Raw genomic sequence first — 15940 nt, forward strand, 5'->3', positions numbered from 1 at the left:
TGAAACCCTTCCACTGTTCCCCATGCACGATGAGGACATTGGCAACAAGAAGACTCCTTCCGAGGGAGGTAGCAGCTATGATGACTACTCAGGTGGCGGCTACAACGGTGGCTCTCGCATTGTTCTTGAGCTCAGCCTCAACTCCTCCGGATCTGCTGACATGTCTTAGTTACAATTTTATTTTGTAAATATATGTAAATTAATTTTTTTTTTTTTTTTTTTTTTGTAAATAAGACTGAATGAATGTTTTTTTTTTTTTAATTTTTTTTTTAATTTTTTTTATTTTTTTATTTTAATTTATTTATTTAATCATAAAACAATAACACACAATCCCCCCACACTTGAACTTAACATTGTCCTCAATGTTACAAAGTATTTTCTTGAAAGCAATTTCAATGAAAAGTCCAAGTATGAAAGAAAAACACAAGTTATTTATAAAACAAAAAGAAACAAGTAAATAATCACAAATTGAAATTAGAGACAAGAGTAAATAATGACAAGAGTAAGTTAGAGATTTCTCCCCCTTGAAGTCCATGAATTCCAAGCAAGACACCAACATATAACCAACAAGGCAAGGGCCTTGCAATCCAACTCCAATAGTGCCAAACATCGTCATTGAGCAAGAAATTCTCCATCAAAAATCAACATCAAACCCAACATTATTCAAACAACAAAGTGAAGAAGAAAACAAAAGTACCAACATGCTTCAAGAATATGATCGTGAATGAACAAATGCTTAGCCATAAAATGTTGCAAAAATGGCTAAAAACAATATGAAGCTATAACTAAAATGAAGTCCCCCCTCCTAAAACATTAGGGGTTACAAAATAAAACCGAGAAATAAAAAGTGTACTAAACACAACTAACAATAAATGACTAAAAGAACTAAACAAACAACAAACAAAGTCTTCAAGCATCCTCCCCATCATCGTCATTGCCATTCTCATCATCATCAACATCCATGTCGCCAGAAGGTGGTACAAAGGAGGGACCCATAGGAGCCGGTGGAGCTCCCATCAAATCAAGCCGAGCCATGATAGTACCAATTCCTCTCATTATTTCCTCATTTTGACGGATTTGAAGGCGTGCCAATAATCTAGCATCCCGACCTTTCAAAGTTGAGATGTCAAAGGAACTCAAAGAAAAGCTAGTGGAAATGCTAGATGGAGTGGGAATGGAGGAAGAAGATGGGGTACCATGTCTAGCATTGGTAATTTGGGCCTCACTCCTAAGAATGGCTTCATCATCTAATGGAGAATAAGCCTTGAGCCACTTATCGTCACGTGACATTTGTGGAACCTTTTTGGTCTTACAAATGCGTGAGATGAGACAAGGAAATACTAATTGGCTCCTAGGCGAACCATAAGCACACAAAATGATGGCCTCATAGATAATAAGGGCAAATGGGATAGGAATCTCATTCGCTACCATAAGAACAAGAATGTTGCCACCAACCGTAGGGATCTCGGACTTTTGGGTGTGAGGACTAATATTTCTCCTAACAAATTGCCAAAAGGTTCGATAAGGTTGAGGAAAATCACCTTGATGAACTTTTTGGCCAACTCTACTCTTATATGCATCTTTACTCTCTAGCACATGCTCCGCAAGATAAGGTAGTGTTAACTCATTGTATTTGTCCTCAAATTTTTCTATTTCATCCTCCGAAATATGTGGCAAATCAAGAAAATCTTGAATGAATGCCGGACTGAGTGTGATTTGCTTCTTTCGAATCTTAACCACAACTTCCTTAATAGTAGGCTTAGCCGGAGGAAAACCCCTATAGAAGTCTCTAACACAACTTTCATCAAATGCATCATTTTTGGAAGCTAAGTTGGTCAACCCTCTAGATGAAATATAAGCCCTAAGAGTGACAAGAGGAGGATAGGAGGTGGCTCTAACCAAGTCAACATTCCGTTCAGAATGAATCTTCCTCACGGGGCCAGAGGAGGATTCTTCCCTAGGCCTCTTGCTCGCTTCGGTTTGACGTCTTGACATCTTGGCTAGATGAGCGATGATGAGTATGATACCTAAAAACAAGAACAATTACACACAAACATTTTTAGAAAGCAACCTTTGAACAAGAGAACAACTCAAGTAACTATGACTATTGCTAACACAAAATTCACTATGGGTTACCAAATTCCTAACCACCACCATCAAATTCATCATGAAATTAAAGCAAATTGAGGTAAGAATCCAACAATCACATAAACAAATGGCAAGGAAACAATAGTAAAGTTAGGATTTAAAGAATCATGGCAATCATCACAATATCAAAATTCTTGAAGCTCATTGACTAGATTCCATTAACCCATAACTAAACAATCAAGAAACAAGAAACTACAAGCAAAAACAACAACAATCAAAGCAAAAGAAAATCTGGAAAAACAATCAAAGCAAAAGAAAATCTGGAAATCTAGGATTCTAGAAAATCTGGAAATTTAGCTATGGTGCCCAACATCTAAATCATCAAGTTTCAACAAAAGAACACCAAATTCCATCAATCCATAACTCTAACAACCTAGAATTAACCTACAATATGAACAAAATCGGAATGTACACCTTCAACACACAAGAAGTTCAAAGTTAAGAGATAGAGCTTTACCTCTTGGAGAAAGCTCAAAAGTTTCACCAAAGACTCAAGAACACCTAGAAATCTAGAGAGAAACCCGAAAATCCCACAAAAACCCAAGTTTTTGGCTTGAAGTTGAGTGAAAGATGAAGGAGAATGGAGGAGGAAGATGATGAATAGTACACCGTAGAGAGAGGGTCGAACTGGGTAGAAAGAAATAAGAAAGAAAGCAGGGAGAAAGAGAAAAGAAGAGAAGAGAAGAAAAAGAACTTTAAAATCTGGCCCGAAATTATTTTTTTTTTTTTCTATTTTTTTTTTTTAAGTGGCTTGAGATCGATCGTTCCAATTGGACGATCGATCGTTTTGAAATTGTGAACTCTCTGCCTCTTTCAGCGATCGATCGCACCAAATGGTGAGATCGATCGTTTATTCAATTTTTTTTATTTTTTTATTTTTTTATTTTTTTATTTTTTTATTTTTTTATTTTTTTATTTTTTTATTTTTTTATTTTTTTATTTTTTTTTGGAATGGCTTGAGATCGATCGTTTGGAAGTGAAGATCGATCGTTTCTGATTTCAAAACTCTCTGTGACTCTTAAACGATCGATCGTTTGGAAGTGAAGATCGATCGTTTGCTCTGTTTTTTCAAAACCACTCACCAAACTTAAACTTTTAACACTACAAACAACTAAGTAAACATGAAAATGAAAGATGTAAGTAAAGGATTATGAGAAACTCCCCCTTGAAGACCACGGTTTCCATTATAAACACCTCCAATCACCAAGCAAACAATACCGAAGTCTTGCCACCAAGCTTGTCATCTTTGGTGTTATTCCAAGAGTTTTCTTTCTCCTTCGTCTTGCATCAAGAGCATGGCTACCTCCAAGTAGGGCTTTGCTTTAAGGACATCTTGCCGGTCCGTTGACTCTCCAAATCAATGAAGAGGAACAAGAGGAGCATCCATGAAGTACATGACCTCCTCTTCAACTCCCAAGCTACCAAGCAAGTAAGGCTTCAATCGGTGGCCATTAACCTTGAATGTGCTCTCATTACTTGGGTTCTTGATCTCAATGGCACCATGGGGAAAGACTTTCACAACTTCAAAAGGGCCATACCACCTTGATCTAAGTTTTCCGGGAAAGAGTTTGAGCCTTGAGTTATAGAGAAGAACAAGTTGTCCTTCCTCAAATGTCTTCTTGATCAACTTCTTGTCATGATAGGCCTTGGTTCTCTCCTTGTATAGCTTGGCATTCTCATATGCCTCCATTCTAATTTCGTCAAGCTCACATAGATCAAGTTTCCTCTTCTCTCCCGCCTTAGCAAGATCAAAATTGAACTTCTTGATAGCCCAATATGCTTTATGCTCCAATTCCACAGGCAAATGACATGCTTTTCCATAAACTAACCGATAAGGTGACATGCCAAGTGGAGTCTTGTAGGCGGTCCGATATGCCCAAAGAGCATCTCCAAGTTTGGTGCTCCAATCTTTCCTTGTGATCCCCACAATCTTCTCTAGAATGCTCTTGATTTCTCGGTTTGAGATTTCAACTTGACCACTTGTTTGGGGATGGTAGGGAGTGCCAACCTTGTGCTTGATGTCATACTTCTTGCATAGAGCTTCAAAATGCTTGTTGAGAAAGTGGGATCCTCCGTCACTTATGATGGCTCTTGGAGTGCCATACCTTTGAAAAATGTTCTCTTTGAGGAACTTGAGCACAACATTGTGATCATTCTTGGCACTTGCAATTGCTTCTACCCACTTAGAAACATAGTCAACTCCAACAAGGATGAATTGGTTGCCATAAGAGCTTGGGAATGGTCCCATGAAGTCAATACCCCAACAATCAAAAATTTCTACTTCCATGATGTTGGTGAGGGGCATTTGATTCCTTGAAGCAATGTTACCACTTCTTTGGCATCTATCACAAGCACTAACATAGGCATGTGCATCTTTGAAAAGAGTAGGCCAATAAAAACCGCAACTTAGTACCTTGAATGCCGTCTTCTTCCCTCCAAAATGACCTCCACAAGCAAGTGTATGGCAATGAGAAAGGATACTAGGAACCTCCTCTTGAGCTATGCATCTTCTCAACATTTGATCCTTGCCAAACTTGAACAAATATGGGTCATCCCACAAATAATGGCGTGCTTCCTTGAGGAATCGCTTCCTTCCTTGATAATCAAGCTCACTTGGAATGTACTTCCCTTCACTTGCATGGTAGTTCACCAAATTAGCAAACCATGGGAGCTCTTTGACATTGATATTGAACAATTGCTCATCCGGAAAAGTGTCCTTCAAAGGAATGGAGGAGTCATCACCTCCTTCAACCAATCTTGACAAATGATCCGCCACTTGGTTTTCTTTTCCCGGTTTGTCTTTGATCTCAATATCAAACTCTTGCAACAACAAAATCCATCTTATCAATCTTGGCTTAGCCTCTTTTTTTGACAAAAGATACTTCAAGGCACTATGATCCGTGTGCACAACAACTTTGGTACCAAGCAAATAGCTTCTAAACTTCTCAAGAGCAAAGATAATTGCAAGAAGTTCTTTCTCCGTTGTGGTGTAGTTAATTTGTGCATCATTCAAGGTACGACTAGCATAGTAAATAGCACGAAGTACCTTTTCCTTCTTTTGAGCCAAAACCGCTCCCATAGCATAATCCGAAGCATCACACATTAACTCAAAAGGAAGAGACCAATCCGGTGCAATCATGATAGGAGCTTGAGTGAGCATCACCTTGATTGTCTCAAATGCTTTCAAACAATGTTCATCAAACACAAAAGGAGCTTCTTTGGCTAGCAAATCACAAAGAGGCTTAGAGATCTTGGAGAAATCCTTCATGTACCTTCTATAGAAACCGGCATGTCCAAGAAAACTTCTAATTGCTTTGACATTATGTGGAGGTGGTAACTTAGAAATGAGCTCCACCTTGGCCTTGTCAACTTCCATTCCTCTTGCACTCACCACATGCCCAAGAACAATCCCCTCATTCACCATGAAGTGGCACTTCTCCCAATTCAAGACTAAGTTGCAATCTTCACATCTTTGAAGCACAAGTGCCAAATGGTGTAGGCATTGATCAAATGAATCCCCAAAGACACTAAAGTCATCCATGAACACTTCAATGAATCTCTCCACCATATCACTAAAAATGGAAATCATGCACCTTTGAAAAGTTGCCGGTGCATTGCACAAACCGAATGGCATTCTTCTATAGGCAAAGGTACCATATGGACAAGTGAAGGTAGTCTTGTCTTGGTCTTCTGGAGCAATAGGGATTTGATTGTAGCCACTATACCCATCAAGAAAGCAATAATACTCATGGCCGGCAAGTCTTTCTAGCATTTGATCAATGAATGGCAATGGAAAGTGATCCTTTCTTGTGGCATTATTGAGCTTTCGGTAGTCTATGCACACTCTCCACCCATTTGCCACTCTTTGAGGGACAAGCTCTCCTTTATCATTGGCCACAACCGTTATGCCACTCTTCTTAGGAACCACTTGAACCGGTGACACCCACTTTGAATCGGAAATGGGGTAGATGACACCAACATCAAGTAGCTTCATTACTTCCTTCCTCACTACTTCTTGCATTGGAGGATTGAGCCTCCTTTGTGGATCCCTCCTAGGCTTCATATCATCTTCAAGGAGGATCTTATGCATGCACATACTTGGACTTATGCCTTTGATATCAGCAATAGTCCAACCAATGGACTCCTTGTGTTCATCCAACATTCTAAGTAGCTTTTGTTCTTGCAAAGCACTCAAACATGAAGAGATAATTACGGGCAACTTGTGGTTTTCACCAATAAAAGCATACTTTAAATGAGAAGGAAGTGGTTTCATGTCAAGAGTAGGAGGATATTTAATTGATGGAAGTAAAGGAGTAGAGTTAGCAAGAGGTACCTCAACCTTTGGTTGCAAATGTGGAGTGCAAGGCCTTAAGGCTTCAAGTGTAAGCTCGGCTTCTCTGGTTGCCTCCTCAATGAACTCTATGCCATTATGATGCAAACATGTCTCCAATGGATCTTGAGATGCATTTTCAATGAAAGTTTTCTCCACCATCTTGTCAATACCATCCAAAACGTCAATCCGGAAACAATCATAGGCATTTGATGGCTTACTCATTGCATCAAAGATTCTAAAAGCAATGGTAGTATCATGAACGGTCATGGTCATCAACCCCTCCTTGACATCAATCTTAGTACCGGCGGTTGCCATAAATGCTCTCCCAAGGATGATAGGCAACTCCTTCTCATGGAGAGGAGCCTCTTCCATGTCTAGAATGATGAAATCGGCCGGTAGGATCAAGTCTTGTACCTTCACAAGAACATTTTCCACAACCCCTCTTGGGTAAACAACACTCCTATCCGCCATTTGCAAAGAGATAGCAATGGGCCGGATTTCACCAATTCCAAGAGACTCATAGATACTATAAGGCATTAAGTTGATACTAGCACCCAAATCCATCAAAGCTTTATCAAAGAAAGTTTTACCTATCTTGCATGGAACGGTGAATGAACCCGGATCTTTCAACTTTGGTGGAAGCTTCCTTTGCAAAACCGCACTAACTTCTTCACTTAGACACACTTTCTCATCCTTCTCAAACTTCCTCTTGTGGGTACATAGCTCCTTGAGAAACTTGGCATATGTAGGAATGGTTTTGATTGCATCCAAAAGAGGGATGTTAATCTCCACCTTCCTAAATAAATCAAGGAACTCTTTCTTCACCTTCTCATTCTTTTGCTTCAATACCTCTTTCCTTTGAAATTGAGGATAAGGAAGGGAAATTTCTTTCTCTTGAACTATCTTCATAGGAGGATTGAAGGTGATACCTCTTTTGAATGGCCTTTCTGTTAGAGTAGATGTAGAGCCTTCTTTGTCATGAGTTCCGATCTTGACATTAAATTCGTTCTTCAAGGCTTCCTCTTGCACTTCTTCTTCTAAGGCTACTCTCAAACCCAAAGGCTTGTCAAAGGCATTCATCTTGTCATTCAAAGCTTCTTCTTCACCATCATTAAACCCCAAGATGACTTCTCCATGTGACAATTCTTTTGCCTTGCCCTTTTCTCTCTTTTCAAAACCAGGTGGCTCCCTTGGAGTTACAACTTCCTCATTTTTAGGCATGTACACATTGTTCTCAACTTGCCTCCCACTTCTTAAAGTAGTAATGGCTTTGGCTTCATGCCTTGGGTTGTTCTCCACTTGGCTTGGAAACACACCTTGCTTCCTTTGGCTTAACTCTTGGGCTAGTTGTCCCATTTGTATCTCAAGCTTGCTCATGCTTTGGTGAAGGACATTAATCTTCTCATCTTGTTTTGCTTGAGTACCCTTGTTCTCCACAAAGAAATTCATCAACATGTCTTCAACACTAGGCTTCTTCAATGACTCTTGAGGTGGTACTATAGGTTGTGGTTGAGGTGGAGGTTGATAAGGTGCCCTTTGGAATTGATTGTTGGCTCCTTGATTGTTGTAGTTGGAGGAGCTTGCACCTTGATAGCCACCACTAGACCTTTGAAAACCTTGGCCTTGCTCACGATTGCCAAACCCTTGATCTCGGTTTTGGTTGCCTCCCCACCCAAAGTTGGGGTGGTTTCTCCATCCGGGATTGTAGGTGTTACTATATGGATCATTTCTTGGCCTTGGTTGGAAACCAACTTGGTTGCATTGCTCCATATCAACTTGAAGTGCACCTCCTCTTGGACAAAGCATTGTCTCATGTTGATCACTCTCACAAATTAAGCACACTTGCTCAACCATCTTGCTCGACATAGGTTGGAGTTGCTCCCGGTTTCCTTGAGCATTAAGAATCAAGTCTAGCTTCTTATTCATGTTGGCCTCAATCCTCTTCAACTCAATTTGCATTTGAGTATTTGGTGAATCCATCTCATACATACCTCCTCTTCTGTGTTGATCCTTCAAAATGACATTGGCTTCTTTCACCGGTCTTCTATCACTTTGATTATCATAGAGTTGGGATGACTCGGCTAATGAGTCAAGAACACTTTCCGCTTCGATCTCATTCTTCTCCATGAAGCTCCCTTGACAAGCATTGTCAATTCTTCTCTTGGTATCTTGGCTTGACCCATTGTAGAAAGTGCTCAATAACAACCATTTCTTGACACCATGATTAGGGCAATTTTGCTCCATGTCTTTGAATCTCTCCCAAGACTCGTGAAACAATTCAGATGGAAACTCTTGGAAAGTCATGAGTAAGTTCCTTAATGCATTGCTCTTTGATGGTGGAAAGTACTTCTTGAGGAATGCGGCTTTCATGTTATCCCATGAATTGATACTTGCCGCCGGAATCTTGTACAACCAATCTTTGGCCTTATCCTTCAATGAGAAAGGAAAAAGCCTTAGCCTAAGGTTGTCTTCATCAATACCATTGAGTTGGACCGTTGAGCAAACTTCATTGAATAGCTTGATGTGCCTAAATGGATCACCGGTGAAGCCACCATCAAAAGCCGGTAGAAGTTGCAAGGTACTTGGCATAATAGAAAAGGCATGAGCACATGGTGGCAAGACAATGCAACTTGGATGATTTGTGAAAGTAGGGACGGTGTAGTCCTTCAATGGCCTTGGTGCATCCACCATATTTGGTTCAAGACACTCCTCCCTTAGTTGCCTTAACAACTCTTGTGCTCTTTGATCAATGTATTGAAATAGAGTGGGTGGACCGATGGGACAAGGTTCTTCTTCACCACTATTCTCTTGAATGATATAGTCTTGATCGTCACTTGGTGTGCTTGGAGGAGATGGATGCTCTTCACTTGATTGAGCAATAAGATTCATGCACACCTATAAGAATTCAAAGCAAAGGTAAGTACACAAGTTGCAACACAAAAGAAAACAAAAAAAAAAAAAAAATGCTGAAACAGGGTAAACGATCGATCGTTTATACCCTGAGATCGATCGTTTTCTTAAAAAAAATTGGAACGTCCAGTCGAGATCGATCGTTTTTGGTATTTTTCCTCTCTGACACTTGAAAAGATCGATCGTTTCAAAGCTGAGATCGATCGTTTTCTGGGAAATTTCAACAACAACAAAAATTCAAAGAAAAAGTAAAGTTTCTAGCTTCCCCGAAGGCAAACCGAGCTAGGAATCGGATTTCACTCCAATCCCCGGCAACGGCGCCAAAAACTTGTTAAGCCAAATAGCTACCCTCAGGTGCAAGAGGTACAAGTTATAGAATAGAGGATTAAGTAAGGATGTCGAACCCACGAGGATTGGTAAATCATTTCCTAGCTAGGGAAAAACCTAAAGGAAAACTAGAAGAATAAACAAATGTACAATCACAAACAAAGGCTCACAAGTGAGTACAAGTTCATGGTGAGTATGTGCAAGATGGTGTGTAGAGATTTGATTTGATGTTGGGAATGGTTTCGATTCAAATTCAAACAACAAAAGCAAGAAAAGTAAACTAAGCTAATTAAACAAGTTGTTGTCAAATGGATGAGAGTTAGAGCTTAGATTGTCCACCAAAGCCTCCCTTGTATGCATTGATGCTTAAACTACAAGTGATGCAATCCCAAATACCCAATTACCCTCTTTGCATCCGGATAAGATTACAAAGGCTTAAACTCTTTTAATGTTATCAATTCTAACCGGATAAGTCTAGAATTAACTACCTAAGAACAATTCCTATTACCGGATAAGTCTCAATTCATTGTTCCTAGATGCATAAAGCTTTGAGTTTAGATAATCATGCAAGCAAACCAATCCTAGATCTAGGTGATTTTAACTCACAACCTTCATATGCACACATGGTGTGCTTTCATGCTCTTAATGTCTAGAGGTGACTAATCTCAAAACACTAATCATGAGATGACAAATGCATTATACTTGAACTAGTCAAATTCCAATATAAGCATTCACTTCTTGAATTAGCATGTGAAGGTGGTAATGGAAAATTGCATAAAACATAGGATTCACATCAATATCATACAAGATTGGCTAGGGCTTTCAACCCTAGCCCCAACAAATTCACTACTCACTCATAACTAGATAAACAAACTTCAACATTCTAAGATACATCAAGAATAAAGAGTTAAGGAGTAAAGAGTGATTATTGATGATGCCAAAAGTGGTGGTGGAGATGGGTCTCCAAGCTCATGAGGTGGTGGATGTCTCCTTCTCCTTGCTCCAAGCTCTTGATGATGTGGGAATGGTGAAAGTAAGAGCAGCTAGTGATGATTTGTGGTGATGGAGGGTTATGAAAGTGTTGAGAAGATGAGTGTAGTGGTGGAAAAATGGAGGTTTTCTGCTGCAAAAAATGGTGGCCTTGCTTGAGAGATAATGAGAGAGAGAATGCAGATTCCTTGCAGCCTTCTTCCGTGAGTGTCAGAGAGAGATTGCAGCTGGATGGAGTTGAGTGAGTGGACTCCCTCCATTCAGCCATCCATGTTCCCCTTGGTGTCAAAGTGTGCAAAAGTTGTCTACCACCTTGTCTCCCCACAAAGCTCCAAAGTGTGCAAGAGACAAAAGCACAATGTGTAGGGAAAATATCTGAATTTCAAGTGAGAGATTCACACAACTATGCTCCTCCATTGCTGGAGAAATGATCCTCCATGAGTGGCGGCTCGAGGAAAAGTTCACCGGAAAAGTCGCCGGAAATGCCGATTTGTAATTTTCTTCCAATCTCCGTGTCTTCTTTTCCTTGCTTCAAATCTCCGCATTTCAAGCCTCAAATAGTCATTTTATTATTAAAGCATGGATTCCTACAAATAAAAGGAAATGGATTAAAAAGAGTAAAATAGCCTGCAAGACAAATCAATTTCTAAGTTATGGGGCACAATTGCATAAGTAATTTATGACTCAACACCAGTAAACCTGTAGACAAATGATAGAGGCCATAGCCAGCTAGCCTGGTTATTACCTTAATTTAATTTCTAATGGTGAGCTACTGAGCTTTCCTTGTATACGTAGGGATCGAGGCAGCTTCACATGGGCTCAGAATCAAATATTCAAGTACAAATGTTGAGACTGATACCATATCGTGTTCCTTTTGTATCCTTTATTAGAAAAGCATATTCTCCAAATTTTTACTCAAGTTCTTTATGAATTGCTGAATGAGGTTCACATATTTTACGTACCATTTCTCTTTATTTTATCCACCAAGATGTAAATGGAAATAACGTCATCGTCGCCTTAAGTTCTCTCTATGTTAATTTATATTATTTTATCCACCAAGTATATTTCTCTTTCTTTTTTTTTTCCCAAAAAAAAAAGTACTTGCCTACACCAAGATTGACAGAAAAGCTACATAACTAGTTACCATATGATATTAGCTTCATTCTTGTACACAAGTTCCAAATATCCACACACTCAAATGAAATAATAAATTTTTCTTATTGACATAGTAAAGAGTATAAAAGCAATTTTAGCAATACTAGCTATATTTTAGTCAAATTTCAGCTAAAGTAGTTAAAAAGTTATTTTGATTAGCCACTTTTAAAATACGTTTGCATAAGTTCTCTCTATTTTAACTAGTTTTTAATTTATATTATTTTTTTAAAGAAGATTAAAGAGTTTAAATGTATTTAACCACCTGGTGTGGTAAGGTTGGTCGAGCTGCCTAGTATGGAACCCCCATGTCTAGAGTTCAAATCCCAACTCCCATCAGTTTGTGGCCAGCAGGTTTGAGGGGCCTTCGGGTTCGTGCGCCTGCGGCGGGAGATTAGGCTGACTTTATTGGAATACTCTCGTGGACCTCGGTCTGAATACTGACTGGGTGGATGTGTTACTAACTCGCTATCGTAACCGAGGTTGCTTGTTACCTCACTCTCAATAAAAAAAAAAGTTTAAATGTATTTATAAATTACATATAATAACTCAAAATGAATATTTTAAATTATAGAGAGTCTCATCTTGCTCTATATTTAGGAGCGAGATAACTAAATGTTATAATGAATAGCCACTTAGAAGTCTAGTGCAGCTACTAAAATAGATAAAAGAGAAAAAAAATTCAAACAGTACCCGAACTAAGGCCCACTCTTAACTTCAGTACCCGACTATGCAAAACTATCACTTTGGTATCCTAAGTTTGAAGCCCGACCTAAAAATGGTACACGCCGTCCATGACAGCGTTAAGTCTCAAGCCACGTGACAAACCATGAGGGGTAATTGGGTCACTCCATCTTAACCCAGACATTTTTTATATATTTTTTCCCCTCCCCCCCCCCCTCTCTCTCTCTCTCTCTCTATATATATATATATATATATATATGATCTCTCTCTCACTGTTCACCTCTCCCTCTCAGACAATGCCGGCGTTCTCACTTCTCACCGCTACTCTCAGATGCCCCAATATCCTCTCTCTTCAACACCCAACTCTCTCCTCCCGCCACGTAATCCCCGACCCCTTATTTTTGTTCACCCTCCCGTCACTCTATCATCGCCTCATATCCTCTTCCTCCTCCTCCCCTTCCACCCAAAACCCTCCGAACTCATTCAAAACCTGAACCCCACTGGAGAAGCAATTCGAAACATGGGTCCAGAAACTCAAACCCAGATTCGGTCCACCCGATGTCGACGTTGCCCTGAAAGCCCAATCGGATCCCGACCACTCCACCTACCTCACCATGATCAAAATCCTTATCAACGGTCGACGGTACCGCCACGCCGAAACCCTACTTGAGGAGGTAGTCGCCAGAGCTTGTGAGATAATTGTCCCACTCTATAACTCCATTGTTCGATTCTGTTGTGGAAGAAAGATGCTCTTCTGCAAGTAATTCCATCATCACTAGTGGTGGCCACTATCTCCTGTGCAGTCTCGATTGGGTTTGCATCTGAAGCCACAGATTCAACTAAGGTTGCATAGGTTCTCCAAATTGGGGTGCTTCTTTGGTTGATATTCGCATGTGGGTTGTTGAAAGTTAAGGTCTTTTTGGTAGAAAAATTGGTTTGTGAGGGAGGGCAAACGCAAAGAATTTGGTTTTTAGGTTCTGAGAAATTGGCAATGGTTTGGTTTGAGAATTGGGGGAAAAGTTATGGGGATAGAGATACGGATGTGGTAGCCATTCCCATTTGCTCTCTCTCTCTTTCTCTCTCTGTAATGGAACGGTGTTGTTGGTGTAAAAAAAAAAATTGGTCTTATAATTTTTTTTTAATTAAGTTAAAAAAAAAAAGAGTTGGACCAAATTACCCCTCAAAATATGCCACGTGGTCAGCTAGTTAACACCGTCATGGACGGCGTGTACCATTCTTGGGTCAGGCTTCAAACTTGAGGTACCAAAGTGATAGTTTTGCATAGTCGGGTACTGAAGTTAAGAGTGGACCTTAGTTCGGGTACTGTTTGAAAATTTTTCTCTAGATAAAAAGCTAAACGTACTCTCTAAAATAGCTAAGAAATCAAGATAGAGAGTATACTAAAGATGCTCTAACACATATTAACTTATGCAAAAAAATTATAATTCATGAGTTTCTTTACTTTTGCTAAGTTCTAAATGAAAATTTTGCACTGCACATGATGTATTGATTCTTATGTTACATGATATCATCTTAACTATTAGTGTCAAATGTCATCCCATGGCTATAATTTTTTAGAAAAAATTTCACTTCACTACCCTGATGTTTGACCTCAACATCATGTTAGTCCATGCAGTTTCAATTTGATCAGTAACGCCCCTGAGGTCTCAATTTTGATCAGCCGTGCCCAATTTTTTGAGCTCCGTCAAAATTGGACTTTAAATCCGACATTGGGGCCCACTGTAAGGGCTAAAATGGTAATTTCAAGATATTTTTTAAAAAAAAAAACCAGTTTAAGGGCTAATCCGACGACGTCTGGCCTCTTGGCCTCTGCTCCACCATCCCCGTCCTCTTCTCAGCCCCTGCACCTGCAGCACAAGCCGCCTTCACTACACACCCAAATCTCCCCACCTAGAATCACATACCAATCACTTTTTACTAAAAGTGATGAGAAACAACTTCATAGAGGAATATGGGATACGCTAAGTACCCAAACAACTGTGTTATCACAATTGAGGTTTTGAGACTTTCCCAGCTCAAAATCTCGGCCAAATTTTCGATCTTTGGCCTAAAGCTTCGATCTTTCTTAAATCAGATCATCGATTTGGCCCCAAAAGAACTTCAATTTCTTTCAATCTCAGACATTCTTCGAGATGGGGAAATTGAAAATGGCCTTAAGGGCAGCGGCGACGGTGGAGGAAGTCGGTGGTTTTCTAGACAAGAAGGAAGCAGAGGTGGTTGAAGGGTGCAAAACGGCGAGTCCTTCACAGAGGCATGACGGGCAGAAGCCGAAAATTCTCCTTCGGGTGGCAGTCGCAGGAGGTAGAGGGTAGGTGGGACTGCGGCGGGTTTGGTGGTGGTGGTGGGTTCGTGCTGGGATTCATAACAGGCGGTCGGGCCTAATGGCTTTCTGGAATGTTGGGTTGAGGGAATCGACGGTCGATTCGATTCAAACTTGGTGGAGTGGGAACCGACAGCGTTGAGGTCGTGTAGAGAGCTGCTAATGAAGGAATTGGTCGGCGACGATCTCATGTTGTAGTGCTGCACCGGAAGCATACTTCCATTTCAAATTAACCCATACTTTTTCATTTTGAGTTGAAGATAGTGGTATAGTGGTGTCGGCGTTGGAGTTTGGATGCAGTGGAGGAGGCGGTATGAGAGGGCGTGGTGGCCGAAATCTTGGGCTTGACGAAGGAAGATTGAAAAGCTATTTGATGCCGCTGTCGATGGCCTCCATTACCAGATGGTGTAAAGTGCGGGCTATGGTGGCTATTGTAGATGATGAGGAGGAGGATGAAGAGAGTGCGATGAAGGAGAAGAGGACGGCTGATGCGAAGTTGCGAACCATTAGGGGCACATTAGGAATTTATCCCTTTATGTGGGTCCACTTGATGGGTTTGTCAGAGCCAGCTCATCATTTAACGTCCGATTTGGAAGGCTGGCGAAATTTTGGGCACGGCTGATCGAAATTGAGACCTCAGGGGTGTTGCTGATCAAATTGAAACTGTAGGGACTAACATGATGTCGAGATCAAACATCAGGGTAGTAAAGTGAAAATTTTCCAATTTTTTAACTTGTTGATTAGGCTCTGATTAATCATTTATAATGTAAAATTATTTAACTATTCTCAAGATACGTGAAAATGAAAAATAACAAGTTTAACTTTAAGCTAACTACAATCCATCACCTAACCTCATGGAAAATGGACCTCATAACTTTCTCTCCCCCAAAAAAGAAAAAATTAATCTCCGAACCATGATTCTGACCAAAAAATTGTGAACTATTGACCAATAACACATGAACTTTGACCAAAATCGCATATTCTTATTTTAGCACCAAAGTTTTCCTACCATCAAATAATTATTTTTAAACACTTCTTGAATTGATAGAATTGAA

At 40.0% G+C, this 15940-nt stretch overlaps 1 protein-coding gene across 1 annotated transcript; it reads right to left on the reverse strand.

Moving 5' to 3' along the window:
• Nucleotides 1-262: 262 nt before the first annotated feature.
• On the reverse strand, nucleotides 263-2795 carry LOC133712396 (uncharacterized). Its single transcript, XM_062138503.1, has 2 exons — nucleotides 2606-2795; nucleotides 263-2027 (listed from the first exon to the last, which is right to left on the reverse strand). The coding sequence occupies exon 2, from the start codon at nucleotides 1993-1995 to the stop codon at nucleotides 910-912; it is 1086 nt and encodes a 361-aa protein (XP_061994487.1). The 5' UTR covers nucleotides 1996-2027; nucleotides 2606-2795; the 3' UTR covers nucleotides 263-909.
• Nucleotides 2796-15940: the final 13145 nt, after the last annotated feature.

Source organism: Rosa rugosa, chromosome 5, assembly GCF_958449725.1.
Source record: "Rosa rugosa chromosome 5, drRosRugo1.1, whole genome shotgun sequence".
Taxonomy (NCBI): domain Eukaryota; kingdom Viridiplantae; phylum Streptophyta; class Magnoliopsida; order Rosales; family Rosaceae; genus Rosa; species Rosa rugosa.